This window comes from Motacilla alba, chromosome Z, assembly GCF_015832195.1.
Source record: "Motacilla alba alba isolate MOTALB_02 chromosome Z, Motacilla_alba_V1.0_pri, whole genome shotgun sequence".
NCBI classification, from domain to species: Eukaryota; Metazoa; Chordata; class Aves; order Passeriformes; family Motacillidae; genus Motacilla; species Motacilla alba.
Window position 1 is genome coordinate 49,698,152 of NC_052046.1, and position 12,835 is coordinate 49,710,986.

At 35.7% G+C, this 12,835-nt stretch overlaps 1 protein-coding gene across 6 annotated transcripts in view; it reads left to right on the top strand.

Annotated features, from left to right (window-relative positions):
- The window catches only part of FANCC (FA complementation group C), a 78,388-nt gene that overhangs the window by 19,272 nt on the left and 46,281 nt on the right, over positions 1 to 12,835 (top strand). For all 6 annotated transcript variants that reach the window (XM_038124214.1, XM_038124213.1, XM_038124218.1 and 3 more), the window contains one exon: positions 2,965 to 3,059. In XM_038124214.1, coding sequence (XP_037980142.1) covers positions 2,965 to 3,059 — 95 coding nt within the window. The remainder of the gene's footprint in view (positions 1 to 2,964; positions 3,060 to 12,835) is intronic.

Consider the following 12,835-nt stretch of genomic DNA (forward strand, 5'->3'; position numbering starts at 1 on the left):
CCTTTTTGTTCTTTGTCTCTGTTTTTTTATAGGTTTTTTTGTTGTGAGATTGGCAGGAAAGAAGTACAAAATGATCATAAAGGGTTGGACTTTTGACAGGTTGTTTGGTTTGAGGTGTTTCAGTTCTTTTGTTTGTTTGCTTCTTAGTTTCTTTGGGGTTCTTTTCATTTTTTAGTTGGTGCTTTGTTTTTCTTTTTTCCTTTTTTTTTTCCAAAGCAGCTTCCAAGCTGTCTAAAATTTCCTACAGAAATTTTTAATTCCCTTTGTTGGAATACAATATTAACCTTTCTAAAGGAGTTCTGTAGATAGGTGTAGATAAACTTTTTTGAGCTGGAATATCCACCTCTGAGTTTTTAATCTTAGATTTCTGTGGATGTATTAATTGGTTGTTTGGTATTGGGCAACCTTTCATGCCATAGTAAGATCAAATGCCTTTGTTTGTATCCTGATAGTGCTTTTCAGTGTGTATCATGAGATTGCAATTGCTAGAAAACTGGGAGGAAAAAATCCACCACTAGGTTTTTGATGGCTCTGTGTTTGGTCTTTTGATAGGATTATATTGCAGCTGCTGTAATTATTTTAAGGTCTGTCCTAATCTTCCCATCTTTCATCCCCTGTTCCAGGGCAGCTGTGAAAACAGTGAACCAAGAGTTTCCCTCAGAGTGTGTCATGGGGTATATCAGCAAGAGGATTGTATGGGCCGTTTTCCTGTTTTTCACAGATCTATGGGAGGCTACCTCAGTTTTGGTCAAAAAGTAATTTCTTGAACTAGGAAAATCTGAAGTTTTACCAGTTCCTTATTTTTTGGAAACTTGACTTACCTATGAGACCAGCTTAGGTTGGTTTCACTGGGCATGAAGTTTGAATCCATCTGTGTTAATCTGTGTAAATCTATTATGCTGGCAAAGTGTGCCAACTCAGTTTATCTAGGCTTTGTTTTCATCATTTTAGCTTTCATCATAGTGATTTGCATTTTTGACAGGCAGCAATACATGCAAAGTATTTAATAGTATTCAGCAAGTCATCAGATGTAACAAAAAATCTCATCCAGAAATCTATTCAAGCAGTTACTTGTATTTTCTTCACCTCTTTTCTTAATTTTTTAAGTTAAAAGAAAACTAAAATTTAAATAAAATTACTTATTCATGTATTGTAGATGTACACTATAAACTGTAGGAGTCAAAAGAGGAAATACTTGAACTATGTATATGTTGTTTAAGATAAGAGATTTGGAGTTTGTCTTCTCTTTTTCTGTGTAATTTGTATAATTGAAGGGTATGTCAGAAGCCAGACTTTGTAATCAGGCAATATTTAATATTAGTAATTAATAATGTTTAAAATCTTTATTTTCCAAGAAGAAATTTGCTTTGATATTTAGTTATTTAAGTAAAAAAACCACTCATTATTTTTTCCTCCCAGATAATGTCATAGTAGTGTTTAGATGAAAGGTGCTTTTGAGGAAGGTAGTTGTCTGTTAATGATGATGATGTCTGAATGCCAGTTGGATATAATCAGAGTTTAAAACTTCTGCTGAGCAGTATGCAAGATGCGTCCTTTAACTGCAGAATTACAAAACATAGGAAATTATTAGCCTTGTAAAAATCCATATTAAAACAAGTACCCAAACACACAATGGCAGAGTACCCCGAACTGTGGTGGGTTAAAAGTATGTGCTTTGGAAACCCAAATCTCTTTCTGTTGCAGAGATTTTAGTCAGTGGGAGGTCAGTAAGGGCCTCCAGGTTTGTTGGGCATTTATTGAGGAATACTGGTTTAAATCAGTGTTAATGTCTTTGGTCACCTGGTGAAAATACAGGCATTACTTAATGGGCCTTTTATTTTTTCCTCAGGCTTTCTCAACAAAACACTTCTAAATAATACTGTTTATTGCATCCTGGATAACAAATACACAGAAAACAAAAGCATTTACTCATTCAGCTTGATAATCGAATTGTCTCATAATATAATGTCTAAAACTGATAGTATCAGTTATTTTTATTATTTTTAACAAGAAGCTTATTGCTTAGTAAGCGAACATTGTATCTAAATTACATCCAGTTTTCAGAATTTTCATTTCAATCACACAGGTTTGTTCTGGCATTAAATTCACTGTAGAACATTTTAGTCTGTGCTGAAGAACATTAGGGAAAAAACCACCAAAGCCTATTGAAAACAAAATTGTGGGAAATTATCATGAGTTAAATGGCTCTTCAGCTGCTTACTTCAGATAATCAGCTCCTCTATAATGTCTGTTCATCTGAGCAGTGAGAGTTGTTCTCATTTTATAGTAGATTCTTAAAGAAGAGAACTAATTTCAAACAGTGGGTTAGAATTAAGTAAAATCCAATCTGATCCTTAACAGAAAATCGAAATAGGATTTTTTTTCATCATCATTTAGCTATTCTGCTATCTGCAGAAATGTCATATTCCTAAGGCATGGAGTCTCTTTCTGTATTTTTACAGAGAACTTGCCAATTTATATTCTAGTTATGAATGAATTCATCTTCACAAACTTAAGTTTTTCATAAGTGAGCATACTTGAGTTGTGCAAGCTTTAGACACAATGTAATAAACAATTTTACTAATGTAGACTATTGTCTGTTGTAATGATATTATTTGCTGAGTTGAAAGTTCCTTGAAGGTAGCTTCAGGTATTATTTATGTAAATGAATTACTAGGTCCTGCAAATTTTTAAGATCATCCAGCTGTTGTATAGATTCTGAACACTTTGATACCTTTTAAACTGCTGTTGAAGGAAATGTTTACACAAGTTGTATATTGTGATTAAAGTTAAGTGTGTGGTATGAATCTGGTAGAATAAAAGCAGCATGAGTTGAGGCTGATATTTAGGCTGATATCCTCAATTTTGTGGATGAATAGGGATTGTTGTGTGTAATTCTGTCTGTGTTTTGTTTGGGTTTTTCTATTCCTTCTAAGTGTATCTTTATTTGCTTTTTCCCTTCAGATGAAAGCCAGAAAACTCTGATGTGGTGCTTATGTTGTCTGTTCAGCAGTGAACCACAGAATGCTGTGGAACTGAAGGCCAACAGCTGGATACGGGTAAGTGAATGAATCCTTCCTGGGACTGCTTTGAATTAAATTGATGATTTAAAGGTGCTACATCTATAGCATAGATACGCTGTCATTCTGTCGTTTAAGAAAGTGCTCCAAACACATTTTGCCTACCTATTGTGTTGAAGAATATATGATTCTAATTATAACACAGTCAGTGTTAGTCTTGTTTTAAATCTTAAAAGGGTGAGGTATTTTACGTTTGATAGTTTTGAAGCTCTTAACCTCTTAGATTCACCAGGTCTAGTATCCTTGAATAATGAGTAGCAATCTCATATCAAAAGGGAAGTGAGTCTTGCTATTAAAAATGAAGAACCTTTCAATTAAGATAAAATGTCATGATTTGTTTAGAAAGCAACTTACATTTGTTCTGTACTTTTTATTCTTTTTTGGTTTTGTTTAATCTCCTGCCTGTGAACAATTTAATTGTATCCGAACTTTTTTAAAAGACAGTCAGAGAGGGACGAGGCAGTGCTTGTGTGTGGATTTATATTTTGTGACTTAATGAATAATGAATATCTAACTTTAGTCACAAAATTAGGGTTTTGCATGGCACATCTATTAATATTTTACATATTTCCACACTGAATTAACAAAGCACATTAGCATGTAAATAACTTGCAGCATATTGATGCTTAATATTTTACATGGCTGACTAATTTGAGGTTGCAGTTCTGTTGTGTCTTTCCTTTTTCCATGGCTCCATATAAAAATATGGTAGAAAATATAAAGGGAATTGTTAATATGTTTTTTTAATCTTTTAGTCCTCACAACTTTTGAGAATGTAGCAGCCTTATCAGTATTTATGTACAGCTCTGCTAAAGCTGAAGATACTTCTAGATTTCTGTAGGTAGATAATTGCTTACTTACTAGTTTATTTTGTATGTCATAATATCTAGGTCTGCATGTAATACTAGGATGTACAAATTACTATATAAAGTAATTGGTGATTATGACGATGCACATTTTTATGTTAGTAAACAACTGTTGTTGATATAAAAGCAGTAGTCTTAGAAATATGTTCTCACAGTCTTATACAGGCCTTGGGTGCCTGTATATACCTGTTTAGTGGGCTGTACGACCTACCATGAAAATTTGAACAATTTAATACTAAGTAAAATCACCCTTATTTTTTTCCTGTCTTTAATGTTTTTCAAGAGGCTTTTACTGAGGTTAGTATACTTTTAATTCAAAGTGTGGCAATGCTTGAATACCAAAGTAAAATGACACCAAAAAAACTTCTCTGCCTTTTCAAATGTAGTCTTTCTGATTCCTTGTATTCTTTGTAAAGAAATAGGAGAGGCACAGTAGTATGCAGTTAGTTACTAAACAAAGAAAAATTTGTCCATTTTGCTTTTTAGTAGCATAACATATGCATATGCATTAATGATGCATGTTAATAACATGCATTAGTGATGTTAAGTAGTGAGGGAGAGTTGTACCCAGACTTTTTTGCTGTACTACAGACAGCAAAAAAACCCTCAATTGTCTTAATCTACAATATCTGACTCATCTGATTCATGTAACTGAGTTGATGCTGTTATAAGAAAAAGTATCAGGTAAGTAGGAACAAACAGTAGAAGATGGATGGAGATGGAGCTGCTGCTTTTGTCTTATATTGAAACTAACATGTCGAGTATTTGATTCAAACTGCCCCACAATCTGCAGAAATTTTTCCACCTACTCTGTGTTTTAATCACCTGTAATACCCACTGTGATTTGATGGGTCAAGAGTTAACCTAAAATGTTAGGGAAAGAGGGCATGGAGGAATTCAAAACACAAACATATTTCACTAGCTATTTTTATCATTCAGCACTTACCTCGTTGCCTAAAGTGAATGTAGAACGACATGAGAATACAGCAGTTGGAATTAAAAGAAATGGTATTATTAAATGGTTTTCTATAATTAGTAGAATTTCTTCTCAGTTTTTTACTGCCCAGTGGGTGTCGTCACAAAACTTGTTGAAGAAAGTGGTTTTATTTCCCTTTCTTGATCATCACTGTCATTCTAGTCACCAGCAATTGTGATACAATAAGGACTACCATGCTTGGTTTTTCAGAAGAACCTAAACTAAATGTTTTGCTACTCTTGAGGGTTTTCTTTTGCCATCTGAGATAATGATTTATATTTAAAAATCAAACCAAATGCAAAGTTGTATCTGATTAGAAAATGACATTATTTGGTCAAGTTAGTGTTGAATCTCTTCTTCCCTTTGCTTTAATAGCTATGTGCATTAACTATGAAATTACACCTTGCTTTTTTTGTTGGTGTCAGGCGTAAGTTCCTGAGGGGTACTGGGGCCATTCAGTGCATCTTTAGCTAAGGTCATTGATAGGAAGGCTGATCTCAAGACTTTTGTTTTTAGCTACTAAATTGCATTTTCAAAGTTGCAAAAATTGTATTTAATGTTGAATGTATTTAATGCCAGCTTACCTTTAAACTTTCCCGTCATTGTCGTAGAAAAGCTGTGTTGTTTTTAATGGGAAGAAGGGTTCATCACTTGAAATGCGTTATTACTACATTTCTGAAACTTGAGAGTGTGCAGGTCAGTAAGTTCTTTAAAACTTATTGAAAGTTTTAGTGAAAAGAAATTTAGTGACATTTAATTAAAGTGTGCCATGTAGACAGTTTTTAGGATTAGATGCTACTTAAAATGGTAGATATTTTTTGTTTTGTTTATGACTCTGAGCCTTAGTGTTGGAATCCAGGTTACATAGGTCTTTCGTAAAGCCAGGCACAGCACAGGAAGCCAAGACACATGCTGCCACAGATTTCTCACTAATAAAAACGATTATGACCTGGTGAAACCAGTCTCTAAGAAAGTTATTTAATTTCTCCAGCTGGCCTTCTCTGAGCAGAGATTTTTGGAGCTGTGAAGTACATACAGTTTTAGGATAGACTTCTCTGTGATGTGGCTAGAACAGCCTCCTTTCACTGCACGTTACTCTTGCAATCACATTGCTGCAAGTGAGAGCTTTTTTGAAGCAGGTTTCGTTTTTATTGACTTGGCCACACCTTCTTCTCTGCTCTCATTTTATGAACTGTGTTTATGAATTGTTTATGTCTCTGGAATTTATTTCCAATACTGCTTTTAGCGTATTCTGTTGGAAGGCTGTACATAGTGTTGCAGCCCATCTCTTTTCACATGAGGTAAACCAGAAAGTTAATAGCCTTTTAAAAATTTTTGTCTTCTTTTTTGTTTTTCTTTTTTTTTTCAGATTTATTTTTTCATTGCATTACTATCCCTCAAATGAATACAAAGGAATAAGACAGTATATACATAATAGCATAAACCATAGAAGTGGAAGGTGTCTAAGGTCTGCCCTATGTTTTTAGTGGTGTTTTTTTAGTGGTGTTTTTTTAGGCTTCACCAAATTTTCCTTTCTGAAAATGTGTAGTTCTTTTGCAAATCTGTATCTTATGCGTGGCTGTATCTATCCCCATCTTTCGTATAAGCCCTCTTTAAATACTGGTAGGGCTGCAGTAAGGTCTTAAGACCATAAAAAAAGACAATTGTATTTGCTTCTTTGTCTGTTTTATTGGTAGAAGCTTGTGTTGTAGGATATATGGCTTACATGTATTTGCTAAAATACAGAATGCTGAATATGTGAGGCAAAGTTTGAAATTGGACACTGCTGTTTGTAGAACATGGTAATGACAACATTGTTGCCTATTGTGACAGCTGTTCACTAACTTAGAAAGAGTGGTGTATATTTTTATGTACCAGTAGATGGCATTCTTCCTATTACATACACGTACGCATATATTAATTTTCTGTTAATATTATGTTTTCTGTTTCACAGCATTCTAATAAATACACTTCCAAGGAAAACTGAACATTTAATAATAGTCTCACGTTTAGAAGGGCAGCTTCCCTGCAGCTTCTCAGCGGCTTCCCTGCTGCCCTTATTGTGTGGCATTGTTTCGACTCTTAATTTCTAATGTTGGTTGCAGTAGTGAGAGTTCTATGTTACGATTCCTGACATTTTTGGCAACAGTTGAGGATCCTCACTAATAAAAAAATGAATTTAATTATCTTTGCTGTATTCACAGTGCATTCAGTCTAGCTGAGTTTTTTATTTTTCTGCCCATAATTTTTCCACAGATGTGGAAGATTCTACCTGTGTTTTTGCTTGTTTTGATAGTGACTGATTCCTGATATTTGAGGGGGGTTTTAGCACTTAGGGCTTTCTATCCAAGGATCTGTTATATTGAGAGTATATGTGAACAGTTTACTTGTGAACACTTCAGACCTTGGTTCTGAAGTACTTACAATGAAAAACTCACCATACCAATAACTTGAGTAAAAAGAAACAGCCATTCCTTTTCTGTCACTTCCTCCTTCTCTCACTGTTGTAAAATTACAAGTAGTATTCTGAACAGCACAGGTTTTTCTGTATTTCCACTCCTTTGTTTTTCCTTTTTACACAGTTTCCTAGTAGCTCATTTGTATTATTTAAGGACAAACTAACCAGTCTATTCTGAATGTTTGTAGTATGTCTCTGATCATATTTCTTGGTTTGCTGCTCCCATGTTTTAATTAATTCTTTTACCTTTTTTTAATTACTGCTGCTTTCACAAGTTTGTTTTCTGTGGGCACAAGACTTTCTCCACGATGTTGGGTACAAGAAATCGTGCGCTCTTCCGAGTGTGGTCTCTCATTAGGAGCCAGTCTTCCTCAGTGGCCCAGCACAGGCGCTGTTGGAGCCAGGAGATGGCGATCTCTGCCCTGAGCACTCGCCTCTGTGTCCTGCACGCGTCCCTGCCTGCACAGGGGTGTAACTTAGGTGTTGTTAAACTAATGCAATGTTGTTGCGGCCTTTCCCAGGTGTTCCTGCATGTGTTTTGATAAAAAGGCAGTATTGTTGCTGATAATTTGTTAAACTTGCTGTAGAATGGCCTGGGTTGGAAAGGTCCCACTAGACCATGTTGCTCAGAGCTCCATCCAGCTTGAAAACTTCCAGAGCTGGAGCATCCAAAGCTTGTCTGGTAAACCTGTGCCAGTGCTTTACTACCCTCACAGTAAAGAATTTCTTCTTAATATCAAATATAAGCCTACTCTGTTTTAGTTTAAGCCCATTTCCCCTTGTCCTGTCACCACATGCTCTCATAAAAATCTCTCCATCTTTCTTGTAGGTTCCCTTCAGGTGCTGGAAGGCTGCAATTATGTCACCCCAAAACCTTCTTTTCTCTAAGCTCATCCCAATTCTCTCAGCCGTTCCTCACAGGAGAGGTGCTCTATCCCTGTGATCATCTTGGTGTCCCTCCTCTGGACTCTCTCCAGCAGCTCCATGTCCTTCCTATGTTGGGGTCCCCTGGCTGGATGGAGTGTTCCCTGTGGGGTCTCACCAGAGCAGAGGGTGAAAATAAAAACTGGGAATTAGCTGTTGTATATATACATTGTCTTCAGCTATTCTGTGTTTCAAAAGTTTTCCTTTCTTAGTTAAAATTAAGAGCAATCATTAAATAAGCATGTCTTACAAAAAAGGAAACAAGAACAGTTTCCTGCTGCTAATGGTTGCCTGTTTTGGAGGCTTTTCTGAACACACAAGTGATTCTGAATTGCAGACTAGTGATCCCTTTTGTCATACTGCATCATTTGTGTTTGGAGTTTTTTTAGGTTAGTCCTATTTTAGGTTAAAGCCTTGAAGCACTGAAACAATGTTTTTTTAATAAATTTTATTGTTATGCTATGCAGTTATTAATGTTCTTAACATTCATGAAAATTTTAATCCCATTTTCATCCCACGTAGGCTTATATCCTATGGAGAGGGTGGGAAATGCAGATTTTAATGTCATATATAAGTTAATAAGCCATCAGAATTGGATCAAACAAACAAACAAACGCTTGTCTTACAAACTTAAAGGCTGACTCACAACCAAGAGATCATAGTTTAAATTAGATTTTTGAACAAGTGATGAGCTACATGTTAGCAGATATAGACCAAAGTTGTGATTGGTTGTATTCATCAAGCACCAATTGGACAATTAGAGGCAAAAGAAAACAAAAAAGATTATGTCAGTCAGAGCTAAAGAATGGAAAAATTTAATCTCATTTTGGCAGGGCCACGTATCAAAGCAAATCTGACAGAGAGGGAGGAAAAAGGGTGAGCTGAAAGGGCATGCAGATCTAAAATACTTGATGGAACTGAATTACTTTTGCCAGAAGCTGGGACAGTGGACCAAAAAAAAAAACCTTCCACTTCATTAGAGTGGTACTCAAAGTGCAGGACAAACCTGAAGAGGCACAGATATTCTGTGACTCTTTCCTGAAGGCCATCTCTTCTGTGGAATAACTAGTATATTTTTTGGCAATATACAAAGCCAACCGAACACCCATGGAAGATTATTCATTTGAATACATAAGAAGAGAATATGTGATAATAACACAAAAAGGGAAGTTTCTGGCTGGTGCCAGTTACTAAGCTTTCTATAACATCAGGCTTGCTTTCAGAAAAACAGTTCCAGTTCTCTTGCCATAGGGAAAGCTGCATATAAATAAATACATACAGTCAGAAGCTCCAAGTAATTTTTGAAAGAAGCAGAATTCCTGAGCTAAGTGAAAGAAGCACAAAGGGTTTTGCACAGGCGTAACACACCTGTGGAGAAGGGTAGAGCAAGACAGATTGTACTAAGAATATCATACATGTGGATGCACTGCATAAAAAGTCTTCTGAATACCCTTCTTCAAGTGGCCTGAGCCATGCTTATGTTAAATGTACTCTTGTGCAAAACTATTCAAGAAGCAATCTATGTAGATCTTGAAAGATTTTCAAAACAGAATGCAAAAAATAATTTATGAAAAAGAATCCTCAGTTTTGGTGACCATCTCTGCAATAAAACCCAGAGATGGCATCACTGCAGTTATGTCAGTTAAAACGGCAAAATGGTGCTGTTTGTGCCATGGGCCTAACAAAAGCAAGAATAAGAAATCCCTAGTCATCTACTGACCTCAGTTCATGCAGTAAAGTACTTGTGTGCGGTTTTTTTGGTGAAAATAGAGCTTCATCTTAAATAATAATAAACCAGTTGTGGCCAAAAGGTCTGTAAATAAATTCAGAAATTAAACACTTTTCAGCTCTTAATTATTGCATTTATGAAGGTAAATTCAGACCCCAAACAGAATTGCCATTGGCTGGAAAATTCAGTAAGCATTTGGAAAAAAATCAGTGATGCAAAGTGTAGATGTAGATCAACTCTTAATCTGTGTAAGATCTGAGCGTATTCAATAGAGAGGCTAATTAAAAAGACAATTAGTGATAGTAATTATTAGTGACACCTAGTGAAATTGAGTATAGAGCAAGTCCAGTGATAATCACCAGCATCATCTGTGAGTCCAGTGACTGCCACACCAGGCCCACAGTGATGAGGCAGGCCCAGGGTTTAGCTGTGAAGTCATTGCCAGGGGTCAGACTCCGGGCAGCAGGGTATATGGCCAGCACAGGCATGGCTGCAGAGTAGCTCAGGCAAGGCCCAAATGCCTTGAAAGTGTCCCTGCCCATGATGGGTGGGTTGGAATTATATCATCTTCAAGGTCCCCTTCCAACCCAAACCATTCTGTGATGCTGTGTAGGATGTACACTGAATTGGAATTACAATATTCTCTTCTTAGGTAAAAAATGTTGATTTGATTTTAGGGCCAATATACTTGCCATCTTTCAAACTCATTACCTACTATTTTTTTTTGTATGCACACTTTGTCAGATGGTGAGGAAAACATTAGAAATTGTTAAGAAAGGACATATGTTTAAAGTAATCCAAACATAATGTAAAGAGCTTTTCTTTTCCTAAAAGGTATTATTTTAATAATTAACTCTTTATAGAAGAAAGTCTTCAAGTTCACATTTTTCTAGGAGACAGGAATTTAAGGTAACATAAAGAAATATGTAGTGCTCAAATTAGAGTGAACCTCAATATCTGTTCTTTAGTTTGCTTTTTTATGTTAGGAAGAGCCTAAATCGCTTGTGAATTGTCATTCCGTGGGGTATATGGGCCCCAAGATGGGGCCATATACCTTCCATCAGACCATCTGATGGAAGACGTATTAAAATAATGTTGGATTTATAATAAAGGATGTCTCTATGAGATAAGAATACTACTTTAATGACATATGTGGGTAATGTGTCTATTAAAAGGCTTATGAGTTGCTAGAGGACATACTGAGAAACATATTTTTTCCTTCTTATCTAGACAACTTTGAAAGAAGGAGATTAAGAGCTGAACAGAGGTATCTGAGTTAAAATTATGAACATACTTCACCTGCTATTTATTACTGAGAAAGTGAAAGGAGAAATAATCTGTGTCATAGAGCATAGGTTTTAGCAGAGTTCTATTACAATACAGAATTTTCAAACTTTTTTTGTTGTCATTTCCCCTCTCTAAAGGGAAGACAATTTGAGTAGTGTTTGGACTAAGATTAATAACTAGTGGTTTTGGGCTATTTCTTACCTTTGTGATAATATCACTGCAATATATTACCATGATAAAACACAAAATAATCAGAAGGGAATGTCAGTGTAAGAGGGATGGGAAGGCATGGAGCCGGGGATCTGGTTTTCCCTAGCAGTTGTGGGGAGAGGGATGTCTGTGTTCCAGGAGGCAGGCATCCAAGAGACAAATGGAAAATGTTAAGTCTCCTGGAGGCTAAAGTAGTTCAAAGTTACTTAATCATTTTCTGAGACTCACTTTTGTGGTTTTATGGATCTTATGGCTTTTTTGGTATGTTTGGAAAGCGTTGTCATTCCTCCTCTAAGCTGTGCAAATAATCATCAGGAGCTTTGATCACTGCAGAGATCATAGTGTGTTCCTTCAGATGAAAGACATCTGATGGTGATTAAAGTATGTATCTTGTTTGTACTTTTTCTATTAATTTTTTCTGTGTTTTTCACTGGTCCTTCAGGAGTCTTTGTAGCAGTTTTCCTCAATCACTATATATAGAATTTACCCTTGCCTTCCATCAATGGCTTATATGTAAGAGGGTCTAAAGATATTTCCTCAAAGTGGTCTGGAGTGCTTGGAGATAAATAGGCTTTTTACTCAGTCCTTGATTGTTTTCATTCAGCCTTGCTTGTGATATATCCTTTTTCCCCTCTTTTGCTAGGTGGTGGCACACTGGTTGGTGCAATACCTCATAGTTATAGCCAGTAGACAGTAAGCATTTCACAGGAGCATTTGCAGCCAACTCCTGGAAAAATTGTTGAAATGGTACAGGCTGTGTACCATTTGTTAGAGAAGAGTGCAATAACAGCTACATGCTGTGCACAATAGTGTTGTACTGCTTGATTTTGTGTGATAAAACACCAAAAAAATCAAGAGAATGCATATAGTAAAAGTTTTGAACTCCTTTACCACTTAATGGAGAGATCAGAATTCAAAATAAAATTTCTGCTTAGAGAACTGCTACTTATTTTGGTGTCTAGGGCTTATTTTGTTATTTTCAAAGTTGCTGCTGCTATTAAATATTCTTACAGAGGAAGGGAGCAGTTATAATCATAGAGTCATCAGAAATGTTCAGTGTATGTAATAACAAAGTGACAGATATATTCTGATATATTAGTGTTTTCTAGATACATGTCATATCTAGAATTTTCAGGTTTTGTGCTTCAAAGATCAAATGCAACAACTTAGCTCATTATAAAGATGTGTCAGGCTATATCTTTAAGTAATTATGTTAAAGTGAGTATTTTGGTGGTAGATCTGCTTTCTCTATGTCACTGGCTATCCTGTAAGGCAAAATGTTTTCATAAACTTTAAAGAGAAGTA